Source organism: Scylla paramamosain, chromosome 33 (genome assembly GCF_035594125.1).
Source record: "Scylla paramamosain isolate STU-SP2022 chromosome 33, ASM3559412v1, whole genome shotgun sequence".
NCBI lineage: Eukaryota > Metazoa > Arthropoda > Malacostraca > Decapoda > Portunidae > Scylla > Scylla paramamosain.
This window is the reverse complement of record NC_087183.1, coordinates 10,721,573-10,739,382: the sequence shown is the minus strand read 5'-3', so window position 1 is coordinate 10,739,382 and position 17,810 is coordinate 10,721,573. Positions and strand designations below refer to the sequence as shown.

At 36.1% G+C, this 17,810-nt stretch overlaps 1 protein-coding gene across 3 annotated transcripts in view; it reads right to left on the bottom strand.

The window, feature by feature from the left end:
• Window positions 1-17,810, bottom strand: part of LOC135089668 (calcium-activated potassium channel slowpoke-like) — a 141,833-nt gene that overhangs the window by 58,667 nt on the left and 65,356 nt on the right. For all 3 annotated transcript variants that reach the window (XM_063985565.1, XM_063985566.1, XM_063985567.1), the window contains exon 5: window positions 17,552-17,719. In XM_063985565.1, the coding sequence (XP_063841635.1) occupies window positions 17,552-17,719 (168 nt within the window). The remainder of the gene's footprint in view (window positions 1-17,551; window positions 17,720-17,810) is intronic.

The following is a 17,810-nucleotide window of genomic DNA, read 5'->3' as shown; positions in this document are numbered from 1 at the left end:
GGGTCAAGGAGTATGGGATCCATGGGGCGGAAGGTTTAACGAGGGGCAGATGACACGAGATGGCGGGGTCAGGTGTAGTGCAGTACATAAAACTATAGACAGAGGTTTGGAGTATAAGGATGGCAGCAATAACAATGGGATATGAAGGGTGACAGGAATATGGAGATTGACAACACAGAGTCTAAGGATGTGGGAATTAAAACAAAGACAACTATGTAAATAATCATGTGGAAAGGAACCCCTATATCAGACGGTCATTTGCAGAGGCAAATAATCCTATAGGTATGCACTATCTTCAGGTATTCACTGCATTAACTATACAACCACTTACAAAAAAAAGTACACTGATACAGATAGGCCATTTAAGTGTTAGGGTGAAATATACTACAAAGAGGTACACCTTGAGCACAGTTGTTGGTTAGCTCAAGAGAAAATATATAAAATGAAAGAGACAACAAGCTGGCAGATTCCAAAAGGACAGGACTAGATGGTGTGATCAGAGCTGTAAGGATTATGTATAGTTTTATATATATGTATATATATTCAAAAAGATGATCATGCAGGACAGTACTATTATTGATTAAAGAAATACATAAAAATTACGATACTGGCATTGGGAAATAATTTAAACACACAAAACACAGAATAACGAAAGGGACAGTATCTTTTAACTGGGGTTATCACAAGGTATGAGAAGAAAGATGGATGAAATGTGTGTCAGATGATGATAATAAAGCCCCCCACCCATTCATACACAAATTACCAACAGTTTAAAAATTTCCTCAAATGTACCTTAAAGATGATAAAAGAATGTCACTCAAAAATACCTAATAAAAGGTATAAATCTAAAGAGGCTGTATCAAAACCTCAGGGAGAGATAGATAGAGAGAGAATCAGAGAACTGGAAGATCCACAAATGTAACTTGAAGTGTAAAGATAATACTTTGTTCACAATCATGAGGCACACAAATAGGAACATCTTCATTACTGGAATTCAAGATCTGTTACTAATGGACATTACATCTTCTATTCTTCCATTCCTCCCTTCTTCTCTTCTATGGCTGATATTGCTTTTTCTCTTTTATGTATCTTCTGTTGCTATGAAAGGTTTCTTATGGTTACATCAACCTTTCCCTCTGTTGAATATTTCTCTACGGGGGGATTACGGCATTACCAAGATATGTCACTAATGTCTGGAGTGTATAAATGTTTCAAGAAGACCTACAGAAATACAAGTAGTATATTACAAGAAATAAGAAGAAAATGTAAAGCTTTCTATCTGCCATTGAAAAATTATCACAACCTATAGATCTACATGAATTGGTGACTGAAGGGTTGTACAGTTTAATATAAAAGGGATATTTCTGATTATAATTTCACAGAAATGTGTTTATGTACCAAGCATCAAATTTGTATTTAAAAATACAGCATAAAATATACTTCCAAAATGTCACTGTGAAACAGATTTTGTTTATAATTCATCATTTGTGGCAAAAAATATATACTACAAACATCTGAGGCATTTTGAGATTCAGTAAGTCCCGTATGCCTACAAAGAATATGTATATGTGCCATGGCAAAAATGTCTTTGATAACTAGAGCCTTAAAAAAAAAAAAAAAAAAAAAAAAAAAAAAAAAAAAAAAAAAAAAAAAAAAAAGGCCCAGTAAGACATGACATACAAGATTGTTCTCACAGGTGATGGGGATTAAGTATTATTTGTACCAGTGGAATAGAATGCTGAAAGTCATCTATTACTGAGACCAATACTCCATGTAATTGGTTTATTACTCTGTTTAAGAAAATAATTCCAGTCAGATTTTTAAAAATATGTACAAAGTACACCATTGGTATGTAGCATCTTTTATTACATCATATAAAAGAGGCTAATTGCTATGCAAAGATATATGCAGTTTGTGAATATTGAGTTATGGAAAACTTTATATTTTAGCACATGGTGAGTGCATGACCTGTATTATGTACATTGATGTGAAATTATTTTCCCAGTGCCATAATGTTATGGAAATTGGAAGGGCAGTGTGTAATGTTATGCTCATATATTAGTGTCCAGTGTGTTTAACTATCATTTAAACATGAGCATACCAATTTAAGGTAAAATGCACTAAAGCTACCAGCAACTCAAATTAATGTGTTTTATGGACACACTAAAATATCTTGTGTCGTGAAACACAGGACTTGCTATTTCTTGAGTTTTGTGGTACTCACATCTAAGACACTCAGGGGAAAAATGTAAATCTAGGAACTTCACACAATTCAAAATTAGGAATTAAATTTTGTTGCCCACTGCCAACACAAGCCCTTAAATGCAGTAAGGTCACACAACTTGCCAAAAAAAATGATACAGCAAAGATAAAGGCTTCAATGAAAGCCATGGCTGATGCGGTGCTTCTCCCAGAAGACTAAGGTTTACTCCTAGTCATGTCAAAGCCCAAAATTAAGTAGTATAATTATTTTGCAAATGAGGTTGCATTTTTCATTAGTTGATATTAAGTATTCTAGGTTATGTCAATATTCCTTTTGCCCAGGAGAGTTATACTGAAAATAAAATAACAAGGGAAACTAATCCGTTGACAATTGTTTCAGGCATCACACGAGGATGGAACTGAACTTGTACTTCATCGTGATAACTAAGAGAAAAATACAAAACTATAATTTCTTGAGACACAGGGTGTGAGTACAGAATTATCAAACATATAAGTAATGTCAAGGAAATTTAAAGAATAAAGCCTCATTGACAGTATTTTAAGAAAATACAGAAATGTGTACAGAATGTGAAGAGTAACTACTCAGTAAAAAAAAAGATATAAGGGAGGAGTCAGGATTCTATAAAACTTGCCATAACAGAAGATAAAATATTATACAACATGGTTTTGCTATCAGACTATTAAAATTTTAATACATGTCACTAAGAATTTTGATTTATGGAAAAATCTTCAATGGGTGCTAGCTATGATACCAGCCAAAGGGAAGAGAACCCAGGGATAGGATGACATGCTCCTGAAAACACTTTCTGACCCATGAGCTACAGTATTTGGTGCCTTTTAAATTCCAAGAGAATACTTTCTTTACAAGATACTTTTTGTATGACAAACTACATTAACATGAAGTGAGCAACAATAACATTCATATCCAACTGATTTTATATGGGTAACCCATTATGCTCCAAGAGGTATAAAGTGAATTAGTAAATATTTATGTATATTTTGTAATAAAAGCCTAAGCTCACAAACTCCATATGAATTATGTGTCTACAAAATGTGTTTGATGCTGGAACTGTCCATAAGATCTTTGAGTTTTAACATTCGGACATTTAACAATACTATGTGCAATCTGAGACCTAAAGTCTTTATTACTGAAACTCATACTGTCACCTCCATCTATTGTATACTTTCTTCTAATTTTTCCACACTTATAACCATTTAAATATGAATTGGAAATGCTCAGTTCAGTCTAAAAGGAGGATATGCTGATAAAGCAGCACAAGGAATCAAGAAATTCTCCACAGTGTATTTGTCAGCTACAAGTATGAGAAGGTAGGATACCAGCCTTGTGAATAATAGAAATGGCCTACACATGAATACATGAATCTCATCATTACAATTTTGAAAGATATTTAATAAATAAGTCAAGCTCAGCAGTTATGTGCCACTTAGTTTATGCATGTCATGTGTCATGTTTTCTGGTTCCTCCTTCATGGACTGATACCATCTTCTTTGGTTTACTTATTGACACTCCAGCATCCAATTCAAAATATGTACTGTACAACATTTCATGGTCATTCTTTCTCCTCAGTACATTGTGTCAATCACTTCATTGATATGCTTGAATTTAAATTATTTCTACATCCTTTTATAAAAGCATTTAGAACACTTAAAAAAAAGGATGCATTCTGGCACCACTGGCCACTAACCACCAGCTGCTGGAAAGAGCTGAACACCCCTTGAGATACAAGGCAGCACACTGAGAACTAAAAGTAACTCTTACAAGGAAAGGTGGTCAAAAATTACTTTCTTGAATCACACTACTAACTGGCAGTTCGGAAGACCATGAACCCCTACCAGTTTCTTTTTGATAAGCATGAGAAAGACTAGCAATGAGTTTTCAAGAAATTCTACAGAATTTCTTGACAATGAATGTCTCTTGCCATGAAAATCATACTATGGTGTCCTAGTCCCTCTTACCCCTGCTTCCCCTTAGGGATCTGTCATTTTCTTTATATATCTTTCAGGGCCATAACATGAAATACTAGTGTAATTAATGTGGGAAATGTACATAGGTTTTATGATAATCATTACTCACAAGGAGGACCATAGCTGTTCCAGATGTAAAAAAAAAAAGATTCATGGTAGAATCTCAAAACCAAAATGGCAAATATGTAAGCCATACTGTTTATGTATATAACCACAGAAAAAGCTTCATACATGGCTATTTCCTTTTGTGTCAGCAGGCATCTTAGTGTATGATGCACTTTCAACTTTTGGTGTAGGCCATTAACAACCACCATACAGCCATGCTCTACAGTTTCCAGTTAGGGAATATACTGGATTTTTCATCAGTGGCCACCATGCTATCTGTCTGTCTGTACCTTAAATCTGATAGTATTCCAGCCATTAACTGAGTCTCCTATTCTTTAATGCATGCTTCACATGATGCCTCTATACATGATACACAAATCTATAAATCTCAACCCATTCTCAAACAAGAGTATCCTCAAAGTCTACAAGAAAAACTGTTTGTGGGGACTGTTGAATCCCTAATGAGGACATCCTGGGCATTATTTTTGTGGCAAATCTTTCAGGTCTCTTTAATAAGTCCAACATACCACATCACAACCAGCTCACTAATTTTTTTTTACTATTATATCTGCTTCCTTTGAGACAAAAATATGAAGATATTCATGCCTTCAGCCAACATGAAATGTGCTCTAAAACACAATGGCAGGAACACAACCCAAGGTAAGTGTACAAACAAACACTCAAGGAGCAGGACATCCTCCTCTGACAGTTTCACAATATTAATTAAAATTAGAGACATTCATTAAACATGGTTATTTATGATAACTGTTACTAAAGAGCACTATAGAAACTGGAACGTATCATAGACATGTCTGTAAGACAGAAAGAATGGCCTAAAGAGTCTTTTTCCACATATTTCTTACAGCAGCATAATTTACAAGTTTTTCCAAAATGACAGTGGGTCATATTTCTCACCATAACACCATTTCTATGTTTTAAAGTTGTTGTTTTCTTCAAAACTGGTACCTTGTACCAAATAAATCAGGTTTAGAAAAGGACTAAGGATTACAATTACTAGTGCTGGACTAGAACCCAAACACTCCAACTAGAACAGTGGTTTCCAGATGACTCCACAATGAAATAAGACAATAAAAGACTGAATGAAAATAATGATAAATAAAGGTGAAAGGCATCAGCCACAAGCAAACCACTCAAAGGCTTTACCTTATTTGTTCTCAAAACTTAGTCCTGTATGTTGCAAAATGCTTCAATAGTTTGTCTTGTTACTAATAATAAATATCAATCTCAAAACTACAGAAAAATTTAGGTTATTACTTTGGAACTAAATATATTATTAAGAGGGTCACTGATATTCTGTTTTGGTGAACACTGATGAAACATATTACGATTAGTCTCATGCCTACCTTAAGTGTGTGTGTGTGTGTGTGTGTGTGTGTGTGTGTGTGTGTGTGTGTTTGTATAATACTAAGAGACAAATTTTTCTTCTCGTTTCTGTATAGGAAATGTTATATCCTATTTGCTTATAGTTATTACATAAGGAAAAATTGCTAGTATTCCATCCAAACTTTGCTTTTGTGACAAGGACAAGGATATTTTGTGATTTTGCTTAAACTTTTACCAGAATATTCTAAACAATTTATGTACTAAGGAGCTGATATACAAGTAAAAAAAAAAAATATTATTCTGCAATATACATGAAAGGGTCTTAACCTCACCAGTCATATCTGGCTCTAATGCTTCCGTAGATACATTACTGTTATTTTCATAATGCCACTGCAGGGCAAATGGTTAATCCCCAGTGGTTAATAGGGGTTACACCAGATCATGCTGGCTTGAAGTGTTTGTGTGTGAGTCTATAGCATGAATGGAGACATCCAAACTATCCCTGTCCATCTAAGAACTTTATTCTCGGTCCTGCTGGCTGTGAGTCTAGCACACTAGTCCCTGCACCATCAGGTCTCAGGAAGTGGATGCATATACATGTAAACATATTACCATGGGTGGAACAGGCTACAGCAAACCAAGTTCCCTGTGAAAAGCAACAGAGCTCCATTTTTTTTTTATTCTTAAACCATAAGTGATTAGCAAATAACAATTAATATCAAGGATCAAAAGTCAAGCTGTAAAAAAGTAGGCAAGCTGTCTTACTCCCACTTAATTTTTTGTCATAGTAAAGATGTGCTATAAATACACATCTATATAGCCCTGTATTTGTTTGTCAGTTAGCTAACTTCAACTGCTCAAATGCTCCAGTGTTCTACACATACTTCCAACTTATGCATAAGAGTAATAATATACTGTTTAACATATTTTAAGCATCCACATTTCCTTTTCATTACACTGCCTAACATTCACATGGTTTGCCATCTTTGCACTTTTCTTCCATCCCTACAAAGTGGAATAAACTGTCATTTCCATTTCATTATAGCTCTTTTACTTCTCCAGTTCTGCATCACTAAGCCACAAGCCAGACTGCTACATTCCTAATATCATGAGTTGACAGTAATGCCTATTCATTTCTATTCAAACATACAACAAAACTTTTATCAAAAAGTTACCTAAATTTCTGATGCGTGCAAAGTATGAAAACTTCACAGGTAAGTCCTGTAGGTGATAATCATGTTATCCTATGAAAGTGAAGCTGGAAAAATCTCAACATATCTTTCTACCATTATGCTTCCATCCAGCATCAAGATTACACAATGTAATGATGAGTGCCAACATTGCTCTTAGCTATCATGTTAACTGTAGTTTGTGGTCCAAAACCAAACCTTTCAGAAGGTTAACCAAACACTTTGTCTCACACTGTAGCAGAGGCCATTGGAAAGATTATTGGGGAACAACCCAGACCAAATGAAGGGAAAACTTGAACTTGCTACAGAATTAAAAAGAAAGGAAAAAAAGTAAAATATGGATGTGACGAAACTGGAGGGTATATAACATCATTCAAAATATTACATATAAATCATATAATACCAAGAATGATTTCAACTTATGGAAAAGGAAAGGAAATACAATGAAATAAAAGTTAAGTGACTTGGCAAGCTATGTAAATACTTCCCCCAAAATGATCACCTATTTGATAAAAAAAGAGAAAAAGGTTGTAAAGAAAAAAAAGTATATATTGTATAAAATCTACATTATGATAAAATATAAAAAATACAGAAGGTCCATTAAATCATCTAAGTAAATCTGAAGTCTTATCAAATACAAGCAATTGAGAGTAAAGACTTGCAAGACATGATTAAAGAACTGGTTCATATTAAAAGGGGGAAAAAATCAGTTATGCTAGTAACACATTATGGTGCATAATAATGATTCCTGATAAGGGAGTGCATCATGAATGATGAAGTGAGAGGACAAAATGTCAAGGAGTCAGACAATGATAAGGAACCAGGACAAAGGTTGAGTGCCAGCTAGAGAAGTTGCACATTGAAAAACAAAATGTTTACTGGAAGTATTTCAAGTTTTCTTATTCACAAGAAGAAGTGACAGGTTGTGACACTAATAAAGGTACTCTACAATTTCCAATCATCTTATTGCTTTAGTAGACCTAAAAGAGCAGTACTCATGCTTGACAATCATGGAGAACTTGCCCTGCCTCCGCCGCCCTGCACTGGGTGACACTCTGTGCCAGCCCTGCACAGTACCTGCGTCCCACTCCTTGGAGCCACTCTGGGTTACCTTCATCATTACTTCAACTCTCATTGTCTATCCCTCCACATATGTGCATTTTCAAATGTGACATTACATTTTATTTCAAGAGTCAAAGCTGCAACAATATTTAAGCAGATTTGGCTTCATGCCTAAGTCTTGTGCAACATGCAGCAGTTGTCTTGTGTTCCCAACTGGCAATGATGTTGATCAGAAAGCAAATAATAGCTCCTTTTCCAAGCTGGGACCGCAGTATACTTATTAGAGCCAACACATGAGCTACAAATTACAAACACAAAGAAAAGGATACCAAAAAATGGTGAGATTACATACAAGACAAGGATGTGTAACTAACAGAGGTTTGGCCACATTAAACAAGGTCACAGAGGTCAGGTACACAGGTAGTAAGTAAATCTTACTGATGTTAATCCAGAAATGAAGTTCAGGCACAGTTGCTGAGGTAATGTAAGGCACCAGCAGTAGTTCAACGGTTCCAAAGGAATAAAAGTATACTACTCATCCAACAAATTTCTTTTAGTCAGTGGAACCTTTGAACAAATACTGTGGGGTTTAGTTTCTAGTGATGATGACCAGGAAATGACTAACTTACACAAAAAAATCTTAACCACACAAAGAAGATGTTATATAATTTTGGGTAGCTAACTGAAGAAAATTGCAAAATATTTTGGAAAAATTTTACATATAGAAATAATTATTAGTGGAAAAAAGTAGAAAAAGCACTTAATAATCATACAAGTTATTTTTCACAGCAAGAAGAAGAATTTTCACGAAAATAGCAAAAAATAAATTGTGGCTGGAAATAGTATATCAAATAATTTACATTGGCATCTTCTGAGTGTAGATAATGTCATCAGGCTGTACCCTGTATGTCTGAAAGCTAAAAGCACCAAAATCTTGCACACAGTATGGAGTGACTTGCATATCTAGCAAATATTACACTACTTATAGCAAGTTTTTGTGCTTCTAAAAGTAAATCAAGGACTCATTAATACAAAAGGGAGGTGCAGCCCTCTAGCACATGTGGCAAACAGTAGGGCAGAAGAATGAAAGGAGATTGTTCTGACAGATAATGAAAATGAAAACAGATGGAATTAGTCATAGGAGAGAGAGGAAGATTTCTGGTAGCTATAATGAATATGCATTTCATGGCTCATTCTAAGATCACACAAGACAAATAACCTGCCATGTGGAATTGCTGTAGCAACAAAACAATTTTAGCATCAGTAGCACTCATGACTAAGCACTATATTTGATAGATATTATCATAAAATAATGTTGGTTCAATGAATTAATCTCAAGAAAAATCAATGATGCTGCAGCAATAATACTGATATTTTAAGTGAAGTTTAGAAAAAATTGAATTGATACTGATAGAAATTCTCTTTCATTCTACATAGAGCAGTGCATTGAAAAGCATTATATATATATATATATATATATATAATCAAAAGGCACAGGCAATAGCTAAACATTCCATGTTTGAATGGTTGTATTCAGTGAAAATATCATGAAAAAGGAGAAGCTGGATATATATCTACTGCTGGTGGTTTTGGGTAATGGCTTTGGGTAGAATGGGTCGTGTCTTGGATGTGGCGTGCAAAGGGCAACACATGCCCTCTCCACGCTCCTTGCGCCCTCGTTCAAACCTTGCTAGGATGTGATTAGCCAAGGAGTTTAGGTCTCTAGCCAAAATTGTAATTTATATAGAAGGAAAACAATAATATAAAAGCAACAAACAATAACACTTATGAAAGGACAGTGAAATACAGGTGGCAGTAAGCCAGAAAGCAAAGGAATGGCCACAAAGGAGCAGGACAACACAACACACACACACACGCACTACTGCATGACCACCCCTGCCTTGCCCTCCTACCCCTGGTGCTGCTGCTGCATGTAACATCCACCACTCATCCCTACACTATGAGGCCACCAGCAGCAGTAACAACAGCAGCAGCAGCAGCAAGAGTAGCAGCATAAGCAGTAGGGCAGGCAAGGGAGGGCTGCAGGTGGGAATACGTGACCAGGCGCTGTACCTCTTCCCATGCTCCCGCTTGTACTCTCCACTATACTTGGACCGGCTTCCGGCCAGCTCTATAATCTCGGGAATGCTACTTGCAAACAAAGCCTACAAGGAAATATAACCAGCCATAAATTGAATGCATTTGAAAATTATTACTCAAGGTTATCTAGCAAATGGCTATCAGGTCACTTAGGTAGTTACCTACAATAATGCAATCCAAAAAGGGCATTAAAAATGAAAAATAAATATTGATGAGGGCCACAAAAGTGTGCCTCTACATTGCTCCCAGACATGCCTTACCCTCCACTCTCCTTTGTGCTCCTCGCAACCCATAAAACCATCATGGTCATCAGCAGGATCCAATATCATTTTGCTGGAATGAGGCTGGGTAACAAAGCCACTCATGATATGGAACCAGTGAGTGCTAGCTTCATCATTTGGTAAGAATCAACTCCTAAACTAATAAATCAATTAGTTTCCTTCCAGTCAAAATTCTGACTGTTTAACTGTATTAAGATTCTTTTGCAACTGATAATACTGAGAAACTCACAAGCATCTTTTATCACTTTTGTTTCTCTATTACTTAGTTACTCTTCCTAAATCCATTATAGTATTACCTAATTTACTAAGCTTATTAATAATTCTGAGCAATTTATAGTCTACAATTATAAATGACACAGACAAAATGTAAATCAATAATTTTTGTTCTTTAATCTCACTCACTCTTCCTCACACCATATGGAAGCTGCAATAATGATACTCTCCCATTCAGACAAATGACACAAATTCAGACTCATCAAAAGACAACACTCAGCCAAGCACACAGACTATGATCTATGGTGCTTGTCTCATTGTACAAAAAACAAGTCAATACCCAACAAAATACGCTGATGTGTAAGTGCTCACCACTGGCAGATCAACAATTAAGGAAATCAACATGTTCACCTATAAATAAAACTAACCTAGTTATTTTGGGGACAATGGCATTAAAATCAAGTGTTAAATATTATGAAATTATTACTTACGAGTTAGAGTAATGACTACAGTTTATAATAGTTGTATAACTATGCACATACATACATACATATTTACAAATATATTACTGCCAGATGGCTTGAAAATAGACAATATTGAAGATTAAGAGCAACTAATAATAAATAATAAAAAAGCTATAGCTAGGGGTTTGAAGCTAGAATAAAATGGCAGGTCACAAGATACAGGGGAGAAAAGCGCTAGGTGCTACATTCAAAATAAAGATTGACTGCCAGTTCTATTTCAAAACCTGACCAGGATCAATAGCAAGGTCCTTCAGCTGGCTGCATACAAGCCCCTATGCAGGCCAAGGCACCAGCAGAGTGAAGAAAATATCTAACTAATATATTCATCTGCATGAACCACTTTCAAAGACAAGAACAATGCAAAAACACAAACATAGAGACAAACATACAGCTCTCTCTCTCTCTCTCTCTCTCTCTCTCTCTCTCTCTCTCTCTCTCTCTCTCTCTCTCATTCATTAATTTTCTCTCTCTCTCTCTCTCTCTCTCTCTCTCTCTCTCTCTCTCTCTCTCTCTCTCTCTCTCTCTCTCTCTCTCTATCATCATCATCATACATACAATAATTCTTTATTCATACAAGAGGCCTTCTCCCAAACAAGTGGGGTGGCACATTACAAAAATAATAAAAAGCAGAATCATATGGAGACTATATCAGTTAATGTATAACTGAGCAAAATACATAAAAAATATCTTGTATTTCAATCCATGAAATCACTATATGAAGTAAGTATCGTATGATTTATCTATACCTAAACATCTAGACAGTTCTATTGAATGTACTTTATGAGTTTTTGAGCCAAGAGCAATATATACTGCATAGCCTTTCCTTGTGAACTTTGGAGTGAAAATTGATTTAAAGAAATATGCAATTTATGATATTTCATAATGAATTGAAAATATTAAAAAAATAGAATAAAAATACTAAGATGCTTAACATCTTGAGCAACAACAGCATCTTCAGTGAAATTACAATCTTGCATCATTAAACTTCTCATCTTAACTGATATATTTTTCTCACTAATACTGACTCAAAAATCTGCACAATCTTGAGCCTAAAGTGTGAAGAGCTTGCTTTGTATAACTGCGACAGTTTTATGCACAGGGCTCCATTACAACAGTGCCATCCAGAGGACGTGCATGTTTGGCTCCATGTTTGTACATAGATAGCACAGCGCCCACCTGCCAAGCAAGCTATGGCATCACACGAGCTGTGAGGTGGAGAGTAATGCATGTCCAGAATGTAAGTCAAGCATTTATCTATATTAAAACTGGGGGGTATGACAGGAGAGCAGGTCCATAAGTGTAGCTGTCATAACTGGTGTGGCACCATGCAGCACCAGAGGCAGGCGCGCCAAGGGCCAGGGCAGCAAAAATTGAATGAGTTTGCTGCAAATTATACACAGAGGATATTGGTCATAACTGGCATGGTGGTAGAGATCAAGCAACTAGAGCATGAAGAATACCAATAACTCTAAGAATAAAAACTACACTGATAATGAAAATACTATCCATTCAAACGTGGCATGTAATCAATGGAGCCGTCAGTGTTGACGTTGAGATGGCCGGGTGAAGAGACAATTATGGGCCACTCTACCTGGTTACAACAGCTCCACACATTAATACTTTAACACCTTTACTGAAAAATCGCCCAAAAATGACAATCCTCAGCTACAATCAACTTCTCTCCTTTTCCATTTGCATATTGATCCGCATCTTGCTACATGGGAATTGGCAGTGAAACATGACTTTGCAAAAAACAAAATTTAAATACTTTTCATAATCTACAATAAAAAAAATAACTTTAAAAATAATTAAGAAACAAAATGCTGATAGGTTCATTCATCTCAACTGATGAGGAACTTGTCAAAACCCATTGGAGCGATTGATAATAATTATAATAATGAAAAAAATTACAAGTTTACTGAGCTAGATGATGAGTTGAGAGACACTATACTGACAGCCAGGGTCAGCTAAGATCAAGACAGGGAGGTGGTGGTTGGTGCGAGTGAGTGATGGACACAGCGTGCAGTGTGTCCAAGGGGCATCCAGGGCGTCCAGGCAGGCGAAGGGGAGGAGGATGGGGGGGGCATCCAGGCTCAGCCCAGCCCCAAGCACCACATTAAAACAAAACTGGATAATGGCTGACCTGGAAATGCCCAAACCCACAAGTGCTGTCCTTCATGTGTTTGCCAATGTTACAACTAATGATTAATGCACACTTCATGTATATATTGCTAACTTATTGCTACACCCAAGTGAGCAATAAAAACTGGCAAAGAAGTGTGAAGTTCCAGCAATGCTAACCCCATACTTTTTATTTATGTAAGTGGATAGCTGTTTTTACTGATGGGGCATTCCTCAGAGGCTAGTGAGGCCAGCACAGGCAGGATGGGCAAACACCAGGTAACAAGCATAAAACTGGCTCAGACAGTAAGGAAGGAGCAAGGCAAGGTCGTACTGGCTGACAGACAAGCGGCAACACAGAGAGAGATATGTAGGCCATGTTGCCACGTTTGAAAATCAGTCTTACGAGAGAAATCTGGCAACCATGTTCAAATACTAAAAATATTCTTAGATTCAGATACACAGTTATTTATGAAAAATATTCATCAAGAAGAATATCTCAAAATACCATTTAAATATTATATATACCTACTTTTATCCCTATGGTTTCTAGGGCCTAATTTTTTAAGTGTGCATGTGTGTGTTATCCCTCAAGAAGTGGCACACACAGTTTGATGTGGTATTAAATGTGGTGATGGTGGTGGCAAAGACAGGGCTTGACCCACCAAATTACAACTCCTGTTACCATTTATAGTACCCATCGTGAAGCATAAAATGGTAGCCAGAGTGGTACTTGCACTAGGCCTGCCAGTCATGCCACAGTGCCATCATTGCCACTGCCACCAAGAAAAAGGATGAGTGGTGACAAGGATGGCACAGCAGTACAGGCTTGGTCACTCTGCCACCGCAGCCACCTCCTTCATTACAGTATCTCAAGATAATGCAGGTGATGACTGGGTGTGCACCTGTAGCAGAGGTTGGGCCACCCACGAACTTTTGCCATTCCCGCCACCACTATTTACTAGGCAATAAAATAATGGTGGCAGGCATGTCAGGACAGTGGGAAGGCACAAGGAGGCCAGGCCGACAATGTCTGGTGTAGTGTGAGTTTGGCACAGACAAGCACTCTGTGTGGCAGCCTCGCCACTACCAGCGTGCAGACAGAAATGGCAGTATTGAAAGTGCATGTTTAAGCTGGTAGTTACTCAGTCCTCACAGCCACAAGGGAATCACATGTCAGAGTGCTGTGCTTCATGTGGGTTAACCACAATCCTACACAGGCACAAGCTAGTTATTCATACTAGCAAAGCATCTTCAGGTATTGCTCAAATGATCTATAAATAATTGGTAGTAAGTAATGATGTATGTCTGGTGACAGTATCTTGCACCAGCGCTCTAAGTCATAGCACAGCCTGAGTGCAGCCTGCTGGTGCCACCATGGTTGCTACTGCTACGTGGTGACAATGACCCATCACACATGGCTACTTGTGCACCCAGGCTCACACATACGCACACACATGGAAGGAGGTTGCACAAATAGGAAGGCTGGAGTGAGGATTTATACTTAGTAAAGAAGGAACAAAGAAAGCTGGGCAAGAAGCAAAATTGATTCACCTTGAGAACAAGAAAAGAAAAGAACCAAAATGTAGCTTTAGACTATGCATAGCAGAATTTATAGATAATTATTATAGTTTATTACTGAATGGTAATAAGCATTTGAAGGATACCTTAATACTGCAGAACCTCTAATGTCCACTGGGGATATCAAAACTTGAGACAATTTTGTAACATTGTTGGTAATTAATAGCATCATTTAATTCAGCTACAAGCAATGACTTTGTAAATCTATAATTAAATACTGACTCAGAAAAATACAAAATGTTTTCAAACAAATTTAGATTTTCAGATAATATAAAATTTATGCCAATAGATCCACTGCCTTTAATAAGATTCAAGTTTTAATCTTAAGACTTAAAGCCAAACTCCAATCATATGAAAAAGCTGCATGCTTATGGCAATATGTGAAAAAAGTAAAGTAACTACAATTCTTACCTGTTATTATTTAAAGTTTTCAGAACTATACATCAATATAAATATGACAAAATTTACATGAAGAAAGCAATAAACATTGTATATCAGGTGTTTCAAGATAAGACCCAACAGTAACATTCTTCTACTGGTCCTGGGTTGTATAAATGATAATACAAATGTGTCACAGTATATTGCTCTTCAAATCAAATCTTGATATCAGTTCTTTGGTTAAGATTTCAATGACTCTAAAAGAACTATGCAGCTGTTTGCCTTTCATGTTTGAGAAGGCACTCAAGTTAAGTGTCATCTCAGAACCCTGCACAGGTACTGGTGTAATTATTATTATTATTATTATTATTATCATTTTTTAACCATTTAGGTTTGTCAACATTTGAGGTTCTACTGTTACTGAAATTTATAACTCAAGGCAAAAAATGATACTTTACTTTATTCTAAACCAAACTGTATCAGAACCACTGGATTTTGGTGCATAATGCCTCAATCAGACTTCTAAAATTCCATGCAGTAAATAGGGCTATCATTAGTAAGTGAGCTTACATTCCTAGAATACAATATACATTTTCCTTTCATACAGGTATTTTCCTAGATCCATTGTGTGAAGCTGTGTTGTGGTCGCATGTCCTGATATGCAACTTGATCTAAAGGCAGTGTAAGCTAAAGTAAACATCACACCCCAAGCCTAGTGGTTCTGTCCAGCCACAACAAGGAGCTTCAGTGTATGTTCTGTGCTATCACATTAAATATATCTATCACTGTTTTGACACTTCAGCTTGTAATGTGAAGAAATAAATGAAAAAGTTGATAATGAAAATTAAAACAGGAATTAATAACTGCAGTGAGTTAATTAAAGATAAAATAAAACAAAACAAATTCAAACCCAGCTAGGTGTGTTGCTGCAAGGATAAAGCTTGAGGTGTTTATGAGGTGTTTACATTCTTCAGAAATGGTATGCAAGCCTCATCTACAACAGACTCTTGACAATGACAAAGGAGGAACCGACACCACATAAATCCAGGAAACTAAGTGGGCTACAAGTGAGAGTAGCCATAGCCGGGCAACCCACAGCCGAGCGGTGCCCAGGCGCACAGTGTGGTGCCAAAGATGTACTGTGGCACCAAAACACAGTCAGCTTACACTACAGGTTGTTACAGCCACAGCATCACAGTCATGTGCCAGCATCATAAAGCACTCAAACAAATTCACTTGCACATTTATTCAAGTAACATTTATTTCATATAATTACATACTTTAAAGATTAAGCAGCAATTCAGAGTCAAAATTCATTATGGATTTTGGTTCAATATATATGACTACTAGTCTAGCATTAATGAGGACTAGAGCACGAGCAGCAGAGCTTGTGGCAGCAGCAGACAGTGGAGTGTGTGCAGTGGTGGTGGGGTCAGCACATGGGCAATACCCTCATTGCAAGAACCTGCACACACTCAAAAATGCAGCACATATGGTGTACAATGAAAGTCCTGTTCCACAGGATGTGTTGAGAGTACACTGTGAGCCCCGGATGGGTGGGGTGCATGAAAAAGGGCGAGTGCCACCAGTAACACTAACCATCACTGGTGGCACCCGCCCGTGACAGGTGATTCCCGTAGCAGATAGTACTGAACAGAAGAAATTTGGATCAAGAGAGAAAAAGCAACAGAAACAAATTAATTTGTGTGCAAAAGATACAAGAAATATATTAAACATAGTTTATGGAAAAATCTTCTTGAGTCCCCTTATCAACACTGCCAATTCCAACGCTATGTCACATTAATTGAAAGAAGTCATTTGTAAACAATTAGAGATACTGTTTGTTGTGTACAAAGATACACAATAAATCCCAAGTATTATAGATACAATATTATCTATAATTATATATATATATATATATATATATATATATATATATATATATATATATATATATATATATATATATATATATATATATATATATATATATATATATATATATATATATATTACTATTCCCAAGATCAAACTGCTAAACTATGCCTTTATTTATTGGAAATGACTAACCAATCTTTAATAATTTTAATCATTATTAAGGAGCTGGAATGTCTGAGAGAGACTGAATTTTAAGCTAAAAAGTATTTGCAAATTTTTTTTCTGAAGAAATCATGGATGACTTCCAAAGAACACTAACTTTTTTGCCAAAACCTGTAATAATAAACATATATATATATATATATATATATATATATATATATATATATATATATATATATATATATATATATATATATACACAAAATCAAGCCAGCTATGTATGATGATACCTGAAATGATATACTTATAAGGAATTATGATGGTACTCAGCATTCCAGCTCATATAGAAAATTATATTAACAACTAAATGATAATACAGAAATCCAAACAGAATAAAACTTACCAGACCGACGAGAAGAAAGAAGACGAGAAATGTTCTTCCAAAGATAGTTTGACAGTAGACGTCACCATAGCCCACTGTTGACATGGTGACAATGAGGAAGTACACACATGTCCAGTATGATAGCGGGTGTGCATTTTCAAACGTGAGAGGATCACCAGAGTTCTCCAGCTGTAATCAGATCAAAGTTAAAGTCTTTACAAGACTATTTCTGTACCCAGTTTTTGTAAAATTGGATTTTACTGAGTCAAAGAAGCAAACA